This window comes from Bombus pascuorum, chromosome 3, assembly GCF_905332965.1.
Source record: "Bombus pascuorum chromosome 3, iyBomPasc1.1, whole genome shotgun sequence".
NCBI classification, from domain to species: Eukaryota; Metazoa; Arthropoda; class Insecta; order Hymenoptera; family Apidae; genus Bombus; species Bombus pascuorum.
Genome location: NC_083490.1, coordinates 7,364,495 through 7,381,916, shown reverse-complemented (window position 1 = coordinate 7,381,916; position 17,422 = coordinate 7,364,495). Strand labels below are relative to the sequence as shown.

General features: G+C 34.4%; 1 protein-coding gene across 4 annotated transcripts in view; it reads left to right on the top strand.

Moving 5' to 3' along the window:
* LOC132905635 (E3 ubiquitin-protein ligase MIB1-like) overlaps positions 1-17,422 on the top strand; it is a 243,809-nt gene that overhangs the window by 220,783 nt on the left and 5,604 nt on the right. For all 4 annotated transcript variants that reach the window (XM_060957140.1, XM_060957138.1, XM_060957141.1 and 1 more), the window contains 2 exons: positions 15,818-16,037; positions 16,701-17,011. In XM_060957140.1, coding sequence (XP_060813123.1) covers positions 15,822-16,037; positions 16,701-17,011 — 527 coding nt within the window. In that variant the 5' untranslated portion in view covers positions 15,818-15,821. The remainder of the gene's footprint in view (positions 1-15,817; positions 16,038-16,700; positions 17,012-17,422) is intronic.

Here is a 17,422-nt window from a genome sequence, read left to right as displayed (position 1 = left end):
TTCATCTCTATTGCATTTCTGTTTGCTTACACACGTATAGTTTACGCGCCATTTAAAATGGCAAGTTCGTTCGATACAGCATTTTACAGCTTCAACTTTGTTCCGATGAATTTATCGCCGATGCTTGAAACCGAGAATTCCGGGGAAAATTTCTCACACGACCTCGGCCTTAAACCTGACTCACCATGTGTGCACGCTGCTGAAGAAAAAAGAAGACCGAATATTGCGCAAACAGATGTATAACAGTCACGTAACATGTTGCATTATCCCACGTTAACAGAAAGTACGATTAATCGTCTTCTTGAATATGAAGCAAAACTTTCTTCGAAATTTTAACCGACTCGATTATAAGTATACAAATTACATTTTCCATTTATTGCAAAGAAGAAGTAACAACGACAACAGTAAAGAAGACATAAAATAGTGTGCTACATTTTTATGCCAGAGTCGATATTTTCTCTTATTCTTTACATCGGTGTTTAAACTATCATCACTTAGTCGTGTAATATTGTCAGGTTTCAATTAATATTAACTACCAAGCAATCTTAACTTCCTAATTGATCATCGATAATTAACTATATCTTTTTAATGTACAACATACCCAAATTTCCAAATAGAACGTCCCATATATTCAAATAAAATTTAGTTACTTTTTTATAAAGTTGTAAACGGATATCACGCGTTTCTAACGTCACCTTCGTTTCGTCTTTTATTCCTAACTAAATTACCGCTCGATTCTAACAATCTAAACCGAAATACCCTAAAATTCCGGTACAAAACTAACTTAAGAAATTTTCTATCGGAACAAATCACCTACTAAACACCCTATCACCCTAACACCATGTACCATGTTCCACGGTTCCTTTCTCCTCTCGAAAAATACCGTTTGAAACGAAGTTACCGAGAATTCGGTTAACGCGATCGCTCATTGCTTAAAGAAAGACCGATAACTCGTTTGGGAAAAAGAAACGATCTACTTGCTGAAGCCGGGGCGGTGACTAACGAGGATGCCGATCTCTCGGTGACTCCTACGTGGCCGCACCTGCGACTTGTCTGCTGCCATATTTTACGCCAAAGTCATTTCCATCGCCGTGAGAAAGTTCGAGGTTCGCTTTCACCCCTGATTCCTCCTTCTCTATCGTCTCCCTCTCTCTTTCTCTTTCTTGCTCCCTCGTTTCCCATCTATTGCCCTCTTTCCGCTGGGTCGCGGCGACCGTAACCAACTCCTTTTGCAATAACTTTTAAAGGAGCCCAGAATTAATATATTTTTTCAGAGCGCACGCCGGAATGGCTGGCCGGGTGCCGCGGTCGGGTATTGAACGCATAAATTACGCGGCTCGAGCCAAAGTGCTGCGATTGAAGTGCTTTCTTGCCCCTTCTGCCCTTCCCCTTCGGCTCTCCCGTCGCGCTTTTCCTCGTTTTTTCTTCCTTCGTCGCCCGCCTTCTCTCTTTCCCGCCTATCTCCGACAGCTCGACCACGAAGAACCCCTTTCCATCGACGCTCACCCCTCGTTCCACTTCCACGGAATCCAAACTCCGTGCGATGGAATTAGTTGGTAGTTGTGATTTAGTTTTGGTTCGAATACTACTCCCCTCTCTGCTCCCTTATACGTCCCTTCCGTACACTTTCTACCACCTTCTCGTTCTCTTCTCCATTTGCCTCTCTCTTTCTCTCTCGTCGTCCAAGTAACCCCTTCGACAAGTTCCACCCAGGGAATTTCGATTTTCGTCACGGCAATGCCAGTTCGACGAAGGGATTTGAGGTTTGGTCACGATGACGCGTAGACTGGATACCATCTAACAAGATCTTAGACCGTCTTATGACGTTTTGACACGGAATGAATAATTTGTCGTCGAGTTTGAGAAGCATTGAGAAAAGAGAGATAGTTAATCGTCTGGTACACGGAGTAGTTCACAGTTGTCAATCGATGATTTTGGACTTTTATACGTTTATGGGAAATTTAACAATGCAAGAATAAATCATTGAAAATACAGCACTCGTTATGGTGTTTAATAGATGAAACATGTACCCCTGTGAGTCCTATCCTTTCAATTATTTTTATCAAAATATGAATTTGCATAAATATTCGCAGTCTAGTCATTGGTTAACGACTGTAAACTACACTGAAGACTATTACGTATAAAATAATTATGTATCTCTTTTTCTCTAGGCGAATTAAACTCAATGATATTTAAACGTAAAATATTTATAACGTTTGTCTACTTCCACAAATATTCGTTCCTGAGAAATTCGAAAATTACTTCTCGTACGTTTGCTTCTTGTTTACCGCGCGACTTATGCTGCGAGTAAATCTAATAATAATGTTCGAAGATGTTCTTCTCGTATTTAAATGATTTGAAACAATACTGCAGAGTTTTGAAAATCAAACGATGCGATTTCCAGAGAAACATGATTTATCAGCCGAGTGAATCATTTCTTAAATTTTTCCAGTTACTAGACTGTTCCTTATATGCGAACCTTGCGTAGGAATACTCGTTTTCTATTCAACAAGGACGTTGATTTCATTTACGGTCTACTGCTCGAGAAATTTCTGAAACAACATTCAAATTGAAAAAAAAGAAGTGTAATATTCTTAGCATAATCGTAAATTAACTTAATTTTGTCTTTGTATGTAAAATATTTACTTCTTGTTCTTCCTTGTGATATAATTAAAAAAAAGTATTTTTTAAATTAACTGCTTGCAAATTACAATTTTAACATATAAGTAGACTATAAGCAAGCATTTCAGTAAAGAGTCGATTAGCCATAATTCATAAGATGAGATTACAATTTTAATTTATAAACCACAATAATTAAATAATAATTTACAAAAATAATTTACAAGTGTAATTTATGAAATACATTAAACCGTATTTTCTGGTAATTACAAAAGCTATCTGTTCACGTTTAGACAACGGTATTTAATAATAAGATAATCGCTGTAAATAATTTTTAATCAGATCTCGGAAGCGAGAAGCGAAAATGGAGCGTGTTAAATGAATTCAGACAGTAGCACGTGCGATAGCGACGTGTTAATCCTCCAGTTAATTCAATCCGTTTCATATTTTACGATTAAAAATTAAACGCAAGCCTCGATCAATCATGAAAAGAAAGAATCTTCGATTATTTACTGCGTTGATTTCAAGACAAGTTACGTTAAATCCTCGAAAATAATTTCTCCAAACTTAAACAAAAATTTACGTATACTGTTATTTCAAATACATTTCGACAAAAATGGAAACTTTTTCGAATCATGACTCTTATCTCGCGTACATCACGAAATGACAGAAAATGGACGAATCGAATCAACGAATCGGAGAGTCGAAAGAGTCCGAGACCGCTTTGAAGTGCATCGGTCCTCTGCGACCACTAGGAGTGCCAATTCTGGTAGAAGCACCGGAAATTGCGTCACGGTAGCTAACGGGTTTCTGCATATTAGCTCACTCGTCCATCTTTCTCTCTCTTTTCCTACTTTTTTCTCTCTTCTTTCCTTTTCTTTCCATTTTTACTTTTGCATTTCGAACCTCGGTTCGAATAATTCCAAATATGTACATCGATTTAATCCTGACACGGCTAGCCGTGAAAAATTTTCTTTGCATAATACCGATAATTTTTTCTAATTGATTGTATACAGTCACGTGAATCCTTATAACAGATTATTAGCATCTCGGTTCGAATCGTAAGTTAAATTTTATCACTTTTCAGAGAGATTGGTTTATTTTAAACATTTGAACGGTTCTACTCTTCGATTAAATTTGATAGCTGCGACAGGAGAAGAATTAACATGAAACTACCACGTAGTAACAGAAAATTTATTGCAGCGTAGGACGAGATTTTAATTGAACATTTATTTTTTGTTTTATAGTACTTTTATAAAAAGAAGTGATTTTGTTTTTAATAAACGCGACCTAGTTTGTATGTATGTTCAATTTATTAAATAAACTTGTTATTCCATGAAAGTAAGATATTTTTTATGTTGAAAATATTTTTTATTCTTTCTTATAAATATTATATATAGCATATATCATAGATTATTATATACTAATTCTGTATTATAAATAATTATCCGTGACACATTTTGTACACACGTAGTCTGATATTATTTTACAATTTAATCTTCCTTCCTTGATGAAAAGATAGTGTTTCATAAAACCAAGAAACGAGAAGCTTTTAAAAAATATTACAATCGCAGAAAGGATCAAAGGAAGCTCGAGAATGAACAAAGGTACATTATATTATTATAGAGAAACTTTGATCAAGATAATTTTATATTTTATACAGAGACAAAGATACGTATCAGAATTATATTTTTACGTTATTTTTGTATTATTCTATATTATTGTGCATCAAGTAAAAACATATACGTGTCCACAAAATATGTCATACTTACTTGAAAACATTATTTTATAATTCAAACAAATGGATAAACAGATGAAACGTCCATTCCACAAACTTTCCCTTAAAACCTTAAAACTGCTACATCTTTTCTCGAAGGAAACTTACAATTTACCAAACAAATCTCGCGAGTAAACGTTGCAAACATTACGTTAAATCCACCCAACAGTTCTTCCATTTTCTTCACGGAGAATAATGAAATTCTTCGCCAAGGCGTTTTCTTCTCTGTTATTCATAAAAATACTGTGGGAAGGATGAAAATTCATATATTCAAATTGATTCTCGTGCGAAAGAGGTGAAGCGCGATCTCACTTCCGTCGTTAAGAACGGAATTGAAGTGCCGATGCAATCACGGGCCATGCCCATTGCTCGCCAACTCTTTTCAGTCCAAGCAAATCAAGCGTATTTAACAACAGATTGCCAGTGTGGAATAACAACGTCAATGGTTGTGCGCGGTTGATAGTACCAGTGACCGATCCCTAACTGGTCTTTTCCCTCGAAAAATTCTCAGATCAATAGAAAATCGGTTCGACGAACCGAATACTAAATTCAAGTTGTCCTGAAATTGCAACGACGAGTACAATACATCGATACGCGTTTGCTTGGAAAATTAAAGAAGATTTGTTGATACGTCGAAAATTCATCTCGGATAGATTTTCATAAAACGAACTGACAGAAATATTCTTTTATTGCTTTTTGAAAAATATTAAAAAATAAAAGCTGTTCCATCATATTATATATCATTTAATTCGGATATGTAATAATGCGACATAAATCCGCAGTTTTAATCAGAATAATTAATTAGAAGTAATAATTAGAAGTAAAAATTCATCAAACATAATAATCTGAAATAAAAAAATTCCTTTTCATTCGTTCGTTTCTCTTCTTCGTTCCAACTACTCATTTTTAAACATCTCAGCTACGAGAGATTATATCCCAGTCTTACAATTCGGATAACTCTAAATCCTAATACTAAAAGCTAGTAGCGTCGATGAAGTTTAATCACAAACAGTGATAAGCCAATGACGCTCGGTAAAAGCAGTTGATAAGTCAGAAAATGGATACGAGACAAGTGTTATACTATCCAATTTTATGATCACATAAAGAGCGAAAAAAAAAAGAATGGAAAATAACAAGAAGTCTCGGAAGATTTGATTTAACAATATCTTTAAACGTCTCTCGAAGTACAGGTCGTAGAGGACGCGGCGAGAAATTTATTTCCGTGTGTACAGACGATACACGCTTCTCAAATTGAAGAATTGATGGACAGGGAAGCGTGGAACGAGAAATTGAAGGTTTATTTATCGCTCGCGGAGTTTTGATCGAATCGGTTCCTCGGCTCCGTGAATGGCTGATAGGAAATCCGAAAACTTCGAAACAATCTCTCGAGGAGACGCGTGGCCAAATGAAAAAGAAGATAAATGGAATTTCGCCTGAATTCTGCAAAGCTGTCGAGATAAACAGTTTCTAGGTTAAAAAGATTCGATATCGTAGTATCTCGATGATATTTCTCAAAATCTCAAACCGCATACTTCCTATGGGTCTTTGTCGTCGTTTCAAACATAATCAGCAGACTGTGAACTTTCGCGCATTCATAGGAAATTTGAAGATTAAAAAATGCACGGAATGTACGTAATATGCAAAGATATAGAAAATATGCGAAATATATTTTCTACACAGGTTCTATTTTTTTAACTATACGTATTTAGAAAGCGCAAATTACATTAATCGATCGAATCATATTTACGCAATCTCCACGGTCGTCAAGCTTGATTTATCTCGTTTAAGCGTCAATTAATGACCACGTGAAGTCGTACATAACTTACCCACAAAAGTAACCATTATTCAATAACCGAAATTTGCGTGCCTTATCCCTTAGTTAAAATCATCCATCATCAACAGCTGAAACTTTCTAAAAAGAAAAACGTCCACTTTGTACAATCCACTGTTTAATCCCATTGAAAGTAACATTATAATGCGGAAATAAATAAATAACCAAACAAGTGAAAAAATACAATTTCTACAAACTAGATCGTATTACGTTCTTTTAAAAGTTGCCAAATTACAAGGAGTTCACGTGCTCGTCGACTATGTTACATACTATACTGGTTATTTATATTATTATATCGTTGTTCGAAAAGTTCGTAGCGTTTCTATTACGAAAATACCGTACATAGCCGAATAATAAAGAGAATTAAGACGAAACATCGAAAATTCGTTAATAAAAGAAGTTTTATTTTGTCGGTGAAACGATGTCGAACCTCGTATTTCCAAGAAATTTTCAATCTTAACTGCAACGTACACATCTAACTGTCTTATTCACCGAATATAGTATAATCTCGCTATTTTATGATCTTTATGAAACCTAATCAAAAGACATAAAGAAGAAGCGAGTTACTGTGAGCATTTAAAAGCTATTCGAAGGAGTTCGTTATCGAGAAAAACGAGAAAGCAAAGAAAAGACTCCCGAAGTCACATGTACGAGCAGAAGAAAGTCTAACCCTGATTAAATCTTTCTGAACTTTCACTACGAATTTACCGAACAACCTGACGGTTATCGGAGAATTGTTTGGTTCGTTCGATCGGAACGCGTGAACACGGTGAAAATCGATACGAACGCGATCGAGAAGAGATATTCAAAGAGCGATGCACGATCCGTAGGTTGCACTATGTCAATTATATTTAGCACTTTGCCATATGATCTCTTCCACTGACTCACAACCATCGGACGGAACGTTTCGCGAGCAAGAGTGAAACGAGCAGAACGAGCGAACCGCACATCGGAAACAGAGGCGCGTGTACATCGGGTTCTCGGTAGACTCTGCAATGATGCCTCGTTTGTCAGTGACTCACTAAATGCACGATATATGCACGTGTATGTCCGTGCACGCCGGCTGTACGCGTGTAGGATGATACCGATACAAAGTGGACGAGATTCGAGCAAGTATCTTGACTGTATGCTGAATCGTGCCATTCATTAACCAGATTCCCCCTTTACAATTATTTTGACCGCCACGCATTATCGGTAGTCGTTTCTCTGTTCGCCTTGTTATTTATGGTATTCGAAGAATTAACGATGGCCCCTTAATGATCGAATATCTTTTGCTTTTTCACGGACGATAACCGCAGTTGCATTCCGCATTAAATTCTACATAATTTAAGGATATCGCGAGAAAAGTTGAAATACATTTATCGTCGACCAGGTTTCGAGGATTTTCGAAATGTAACGAAGTTTATCTCCTTCGTATTTGACGTTGCATGCATATACGCAATATTATACGATACTTTCGTCAAATATTATCTAACTATGTGATAAATATATTTACAAAACTGATCTCGAAATAGAGCATTACGCGGTCTTTACAAAAGTATCGGAAAAAGATGTGTTTCCGTTATTAATAATCGATAAAATTAACACTTTTCACACAGCCAAAAAGAGAACTGGATTGGTAAGAATTAGAATTCTTTTCTACGTTAAAATTTGTATTTCCATAGTTATATATATAATTGTTATAAAAATTTCATTATGATATTTTAGTATTATATACCGGATGAGTCGATAAGAAGTACTATCTAAAAGAACTCCTTAGCGTATTAAACGAATTATGTTGCATTTCAAGGGACTCATCGGGTAAATGCAATTTTATTTTCTAATATATTTTCCGAGATATCTAAACGACCTGGGGCTTTTCAAGTGACGCAATATATTCTTTATGACCTTATTCCATCCAACTGGACATTCTCAAAAAAAATATATTAACCTACTTATGGCGAAAATCTATCGGTTTGGCAGATATTTCAACTTTAATTTGTCTGCGTTAAATTTTACAAATTAAAGCTAAAATATCTGCCAAACTAATGATTTTTCGATATAAACAACTTAGCACTTTTCTGTAAAGAATATCCAACTGGGTCAAGTGATGTTATAAAAAGATATACAGTGCTATTTAAGAAACTCCAGGTTTTTTTATATCTCAGAAGATGTAAGTTATAAGAAAATAAGATTTTGAATCTAATTAGAAATTAGAAACATAATTCATTTAAGAGGTTTCTCGATCAAATCGATAACTAGCGAGTTATTTTAGATAGTATTACTTCTTATTGACTCACCATGTACATGAAGAAAACTTGATAACAACGAAGTCGAGCATATCGACCATTTAATAAACGAAATCGCAAGTGGATCTGTACCGAGATGTGAGAAACGTGTACATGTAATGGAACGAGACATCGTATGACGGCGACATGTTTGATATCTTGGCACGTCACATCATATGCATAGTAGAAGATACGTCACGCAAGTGTCAGTTACAGCAACCAAGCAACGGGATGACGCGATGCTGACGATATTGCTATTACTCTCGTGTCTATGAAGTTTTATTTTTTGCAAATTAATATGATCGTTGCTCGCGCGTTACGCAAGCCAGCACGCGATTAGGCTAACTTCGAAATGACTACACGCCTCAAGGATAAAACTGTTCTACGAATAAAGCGTGCAAATGGCATCATCAATGCTAATAAACAACTAAACGTCACAAACTATTGGCTCATGCTTCCTTTTATTCCTGACCTAGAATCGACCATCTGCTCGAAACTTTAAAGATTTATTCGCGAAAACGCGTTGCGAAACGATATTCAACGATATCGTGGAACAACATTTTTGACCATGGAATAACAAAATTAAAATGTTCCTTGTAAACATACCAATTCTAATAATGACAAGAATACTTAATTAATATTAAAATTCTAGTTTTATCGAAATTCTATCACAGCAATATACATACGTAGTGACGATATTTATTTAATCCGTTGTAGTTATATACCGCCAACAGCGGTTTGATTCTATTGGAAATATAGTTGGACGCTGCCCTGGAGAATATAGCCAAGAAAATATTTATTTTGGAGAGGAAAATATTTTTGGACGGCGTTTCAGCTAAACTCTCGAAACACACGGAAATTGATTTTTTTTATACCATCCTGAGGGTATTTTACTAAAAGTAATATTTTCTTCCTCCTTTCTTTGGGTAAATAGAGATATAATTATCATTCTTGACGGTTTTTTGCACGCGTTACTTATCAGTAATTAACAATTAGAAACTTTTTATCGATTTTTGAAAATTATCCTTCGCATGCTACTAAATGTATTGTATTAAATAATTAATTTTTAATAAACAGGAAAATGTTATAGTTTTATATATAGTTATTAAACATTTGTGAATAGTTAATAATGTAAGTAAGTCTGCGAAACATTTTAATTACCTTCTTTTAACTTGTAACGAACGACATAGAAATTATTTCAATATAAAATTAATCTGAAATTTTATCTTTACAATTTAATATTTCACAATAGTAATACTAACAACGCGAAAAATATCCTTGCAACAAATTTCTTACTCACGAAAAAAGTAATTCGTATAAAATAATCCGTTATTCCCATTGAACATTTTAAGTTTGAAATATCTGAAAAATATCCAATTATCGTGAAACGTTTTTCTTCCTCTCTCATTCAATTACATTTCTTATAATTTGTTCCTTCCAAAGAATCTTCCCGATGCACTTTATTCTCGAACTCTTAATCTCTCGGAATCATGAGATCGTCCCCTGACGATCGGAAGCTAGTTTGGAATTCGGAAGTTCCAAGTCGAATTACGGAAATATCTTGAGAGTTCCGTATACCGTCGACCTTATCCTTTTCTACTACGGACCTTCTCCCCAAAGATTTTCTCGTTGCTCGATTCTAAGCAACGTAATAAAACGTGGTAAAGCATGAAAATCAGTCGATCGATTCTGTCGTAGAATCGCCTTGCAGATACTGTATAGAGTCGAAAAGAAGTTACAATTTTTCCAAGCGATTATATCTCTTGAAATTATAAATTAGATTAACAAACATCTACTTAACTGTTACAGACTTTCGACATAATGGTAACAATAGTAATGATCATTTGTTAATTTGTTAATCGACGGAACGAGCCCTTTGTTACAGTAAATGTGTAAGTACATAACTGTAACATAAAGTAAAATTACACGTAGCACAAAAAGAACAGGAAAAATTAATTCGCACGAAATTACGCTACTGATTTTAGGAGTTACATGCTCGATGATTAGAGACGTTTATGTCGATCATAAAGTGTGCAATGAGTTTCAAGCACAAAGAGTAAGCGTATGTATATAGTGATATATAAATTTTATTGTATTTATTTTATAGTAATTTGTGATTATTGCAATTTATCATTAAATTATACACTTCGTTGTAAAATTCATATATTGTTGCTACAAATATTTCTAAGCTTCATTGTAAGTATATAGAAATAAAACAACGAAACATTTGTAAAGAGAACATTCATGCAAGTAGATCAATTGAGTAACCATAAAAGAAATTCGCGAAGGGTATTGCTGCTGGCTATGAGATTTCATTACGCTGTAACATATAAAAAGTGGAACATTCGGAAACAAAATGAGGCTAAATAGCATCATAAATCTTTTAATTGAAGCTGCATTAGTTTCGGTATAATCGGTTTATACCTACCAATTAAGTATTAAAGTCACAACATGATTGCAGGTTTCTTTAATACGCGCAAAACTCTGTATCAAAAATGTATCGAAAATAAATGTATTAAATTTCTCGTTATAAAAAGTGATTCGATTTAAACGAGTGCAAAATTGACAGGTTAATAACCCGTATGAAGCGTACAATGCGTTACGAGTGTTACTAATTACAAGCTTGGTAATTGTACGATCGAAGTTAATTTACTGCGGAAATTTCGTATAAATCCCTATTAATATAGTAGCCGTAACGAATCATTTATCAATTCTCATGTTCTTAAAGTCTAATAAATAATCTGATAAAAGACTTGTTTCGTTCATGTTATATGGCTAAAATTGTATATCTAATATTGTATATCTTAAGCGAAGAAAATAATATCTAATTGAATATTTTTTTAAAGTATAATAAAATGATTAAATAAAGTTTCTGAATTTTGTATATATTCAGAAAGGTTCCAATTTCTATTATCAATTGACTTATGTATAACTTAAGTAATTTTAATATGTCAGAAATATAAATATTGAATAAAAATATTTGCAACTATGGTATTCTATTTAATAGAAATAATAAATAAATGATAACAATGAATCAAACAATATTGTTGTCTCAAAGCATATTACACGTTTTTCAACTTAATGTCCGATATTAAAATTTTGCAAAATATTTTAACCCTTATCTTTGAATAATATTAATAAAGGTAAATGTCATTTTCAGTTTCGTGAATAATATTACAATATTTTATCTGTCGATAAATTTAAAATTTATATTCACGTACGGCCTTCATGCCACGGATGTTAATAACCAGTGTTTCTGTTTAATTACATCAATCGATCAAAAATGTTTTACATTATACTTTATAACGTTTTCCTTCTTACACATAACTTAAAGATGAACTTCGTATTGCTGAAAGAAAAATGAAATCAATTAGAAAAACTGATCTGACAACATAATCGCTAGAACAAAAATATTGCTTGCAATTATTTTTTATTTATTGGTTCATGAACCACCGTAATTGCAACGATTATTAGTGATGATGAATCACACGGAAAATTCATAAGGGTAAACGAATCGTGAGAAGATTATTATGTAGGAAATGTGTGTTGGAACAAATAGCACAATATATACAAATTCAATCGATGTACAAATAAATAATTCAAATTTCTGTAGTGAAACTAAGTTCTTTTAAAAAAAAGTAAGTTTCATCAAAAGTTCAATCAAATTATTTATTGTTGCTTTTTATGACTTTAAGCCACCTATTAGGCAAATGATGATTTCATCACGGAAAAATGTGGTATCTTCTTAGTATAAGATCTAATATTGATCTTGATTCTTTAGACAACGCTAGACTGCACACTGTTTCTGTGACAAAAGACATCGTGTCATGGATAGAACATCTTGCAGTATGCAATTTATTCACCAGGCATTGCTCGCTCGGATTAGTATCTATTTCGACCGATGAAACACGCCTTGTCCAATTAGTGGATGAGATACAAAAATGACTTGACAATTGGATCTTGTTTAAGGACGCAGCATTTATTCGATAGACGCCTTAAACTTATAGAAAGCAACGACGAATACTTAGAGCAACCTGCTTTATTTTTTTAAAATAGACTTTGAGTTTCACTGAAGAATTTTGATTATTCGTTTGCACAACTAATATACGAAAAACAATAGGGGTATTTGTATTTACGTAACATAATGTAACATATATTTTTTTCGTATTTATTCGTAGCGATCTCTAGCAGCATTCTTATTCATAACATTAGCAATATCTCGAAATATCATTGTCAATTCCAACGATAATATTAGTAGTAGATTGTAATTAATATCAACGACAAATTAGCAGTCCAAACATTTAGAAATAACACCTGCGAGGAGAATAAAAAAAAATCTAGACAGCAACACCTCAGGAGAAGCTGTTTCCTTAATACGTTAATGATATCAACCCGTGAAAACTACGTCGGATGCGAACCTTAATTAATATCAAACTATTTACAGCTTTTAACGTCATAATACCGTGGCCGATCCCTTTTGAATATTTATACCGGTAAAATTGGCGAATTTTTCCGCGATCTCGTAACTGCGGTTGCACTGGAAAACGCGTTGCGAGCCATCGTAGACCGGGCTTAATAAAAAAATACGCCAGCGAAGCAGCATAAAAATTTTATAGTCTTCGATGGCGGTCTTCCAGGCGCAAACGGAGAGACGTAAAATGCGTAATGACGCTGAGAAATCGAATAGAACGGGGAAAAGGGCTGTTAGCCGCGAGCAAATCGATTCTGCGGTAAAGCGACAATTATACGAGTCGATGCGAGTAATGGACTGTTTCCGTTAATCGTGCAAATAGTATTTCCTCCGTTCCTTTCTTTTAGTTGTCGTTACAGAAAATGTTATCCATTGTAATTGAGTCGTTCGTGCTAGCCATGTAAAAGATGATTTTATCCTGCAAATTGGAAATTAGAAAATAAGGTTGAATTACGATTCAGACTTTTGTGACATTAATTTTCGTTTAACAATAATAATAGATTCCTTAGGATCCCTTAGATTCTCTGTGGATTCTAAGAGACAAGAAAGTTTGTAAATAGGTAAATAAATCAATCACGTTACCAACGTTACAAGTTACTTATGAAAATTTATGTTCTTGTATTATCGTCTGTGCAAATTTTTTTTCTAAAAAAGAAATATCTTTTTGTATACAAATAATCATGAGATAGAGGATGAAAGAAGCAGCGAGTAATTCAACTAATATGTACTTTCAGTTTTTCGTAATATAATATCGTGAAAAATATATTTATGTGTAATATTTCATACTGTAACTTCCTCTGGAATTGTATTAATGTTACGAACAGTTTCTAGTCTCTTACCACGCCTGATTGAATTTGTACGTAGAAAACATACATCGTAAACTGGTATTAAGAAAAACACTCGAGTTCGGTTAGCACCAGGTCTCGAGTTTTGATTTATGGTTGTGCTTTTTTCGAATAAAAACATTGACAAAACACCGATCGTGTTATAGGATGCTATCTTTAAATCAACATTTACTCGCAATCATATTTTTAATCATTAAATTTCTAAAAGTCTTACACGCGATGATATTGACCATTTCGTATGCAACGAGTTGAAAAATAAAAGTTTGACGTTTATCGGAAACATATGTGTCAAGTTGCATGTAAAGTAAGTACTTACATATATACATACATACATATACACGTGCGTAGAATAAACATATGCATAGCTGTCGTGCCACAGCGGTGCTGGTACCTCGAGGAGGTCCTGTCAAAAGGCAGCTGTCACGTCTCTTTCCGGCTGTAGCTTCGAGGAAAGACTGTCCATGGGGTCCACAGGCAACACAGTCATAGATGGTGGTATCTTTGAAAAACAGCGACAAAACGAAGTCTTTATAATTATCACACGCCAAAGATACTCAGGGCCAAAATGATTATTGAAATTGAAGTTCTACGTAGTTGTATGGAAAAATTATTATACAATATATTGATAATCGTTGCGTACGTGGACAAAGACTTCCTTCTTAAGATCTTAACTGAATCCTATTAAAGTAAAAATATTATAATCTTTGAAAGGATAATGAAATAAAATATATGAAAGATTTATATCCTTGCAAATTTTAATCTTATTAATGTATGATAAAATGTAATCTCAAATGTAATCTTTATGCTGCGAGCTTGCTTGAATATTAATTATAGCGCAGTTTATAATAATCGTATTAAAATTTCAAAACGATTATAGTAATTTACGAAACTTCGTTGAATCTTATTTCCATTATCAGTCCGTTTTTTTTTTTTTTTTTTTTGTTTCCGGCTGTATATTAATTATGAAATAATGAAATTGATTTGAATAATGACACAGAAAAAGGTTCAAAAATATCTTTGATAGGAAAGTAATTTTTTAAAACTCCGATCAGAGGAATGAATACGGTCGAATTAAAAAGATGAATTTTCAACGAAAACAATTTCATATTCACGTTGACCATTTCGCGATACAGCATGGAACAATATATCGTAGAACATGCAGAAACGTGGATATACTATCGTAAACATCTGTTACTAAATAATCTACGAACAGCGTCATTACCAGCCAGAGTTTGCAGGATTTGTTAATCGACAACCGTGTCTGTTAATGATGTCGTGGCTATAAACCGAAAGGATTTCAGTTGATTTCTGCGTAAACTGACTATGTATTCGTATCGACAGCGGCGAAAATCCGCAGACGACGAATATCTGTTTGATTTCGTGCTATTTATCATCGGTTAACTGCACGCGGCGACACTAATGCGAAGCAATAATGTGGCATCGAATTACAAACGTTTGCCAAACGACGTAATTGATTGCCCATCCTTTGATAACAAATCCGTTTTGAATTTGCTAGTGAAAATCACAATTTCCTGATCGCACGTGTCTAAAAGCTCTTTACACCGGAGTAACATCCAGGGCGATCGTCATTAAGTTTCTTCTTTCTCCCTTTTCTAAAGCTGGATTTCTCATGCATTTGTTACAAAAAATAAAGAAATTGCTGAATCTCCTTCTTTAAATAGCTGTTACTATTTTATGTTATTTTTTATAATTTCGTCTTTGCTTGCGAGATATGTAATTGTTAAAATGTTTGAATTGTTAAATCGTTAAACACGTCAAATTTACGTGCATAATGTATAAACTAAATATTTTTGCTTGTTTGAATGATTATTATTTATTTTAATAAAAAATCAAGCGAAATTTCACACATAACAGCCTCATAATAGCCTCTTTGTCGATTAAAAAATTTTCCTCTTGAAATTCGAAGTACGACTAGAATGAAATATTACAGCGAAAAATCATTTTATCGGTCGTACTTTAAACGTGATATTTTTCTTTTGATTGCAGCGCAATGCGGGTGCTCCTCTCGAAACTTCCGAGACCATGGATAGTTGACGAGAAAAAGGACGATGGTTACACGGCCCTTCATCTGGCTGCTCTGAACAATCACGTCGAAGTTGCTGAACAGCTGGCACGTGCTGGAAAAGCTGACCTGGATTTGCAAAACGTCAATTTGCAGACCGCGCTGCATCTCGCTGTCGAGCGACAGCACACGCAAATCGTTCGTGTACGTTTATTTCATCGTCAAAAAGAAATCCTCACTTCTGATCCGATGCTGCACAAACGATTCACTGAACATTTCCGATGTTCCAATTCCTTTCGAAAACACATTCCGAACATTAATCTCAATTTCACCCATGAAAAATCGAAGTATCTTTCTCAATAAAAGACTTTTCTTGTTCGATCTGACATGACTTTGTTAAACGATGATTTACTGTCTAATATACAATGATGAACAAAAGTATTGACACAGATCGGATTTTTCTGTAGAATCCTCTATAAATCTTCGGTATATATGATTCTTTGTCAAATTTTTTTTATATAATATAAATTTCAAGTCTAAGGTTTAAGTGTATCGTAATTCGCCATCGTTGAGCAGCTCTATTTAACAAACAACGAAAGCTACATGACGAACTGTTCTTAACGATACATGGGATTTTAATTATCGTTATATCGATACAAGAATGGATTCTAGAACAGTTTTGGAACTCGCATAGATAAGAAAATAATTTAACAGCGAGACTTAGGGAATCGGAGCAATGTTAGAATTCGATCGAACAATTCGAGATACGGGAGTTCATACGTAATTAAAATGTTCTTAAACCGGCACAGATTAATTTCGCCACGGGTTAGTTCGATAATTAAACGGGACTCGTAAATCCTGTTGTAGCTGCTGGTACGCGAAGGCGCCAATTTAAACGTGGCTGACAAGGACGGTGACACGCCTCTTCACGAAGCCTTGAGATATCACACTTTGTCGCAGCTGCGACAGCTGCAGGATGTCCAGGACGTAGGGCGGCTCCTGATGGGCCTGGGCGCGCAAGGACAGGACAAGAAGAGTAGCTCGTTCATTGCTTGCTTCCTGGCTGCCCATGGGGCTGACCTGGAATTGAAGAACAAGAAGGGACAGACTCCGCTCGACCTCTGCCCAGATCCAAATCTCTGCAAAACGCTAACTACTTGCCACAAGGACAGAGAATCGTTAGTAATTACAATCTACCTCATCCCGCAGTCACATAAGCGAAACGTCGCAGTTCATTGAGAAGTTTCAAATGCGGGCATACAAAATTAGAGTTCATACTACGATAGAGCCTTTCGTATTCGATAGAGAGACGAAAATGTTCGGATAATAATGAAACTTTCGAGTAATAGGACAATCGCTCTTTCGACATTGAATTTCAGTTGTTTAAATAGAGATCAAGAAAATTCCAAGTACTTTCTTATAGCTTTCTCCAACAGTTGTTTTAAATATTTATCCTATTTTGTTAATTATTTATTTCCATCATAAATTATAAACTAAAATCGCAATATTATTTTTTTGTTTTAATGATAAGACTACTTTTGAATAAGAATATTTGCACGTTAAGAAATACATATCTATAACATTTTATC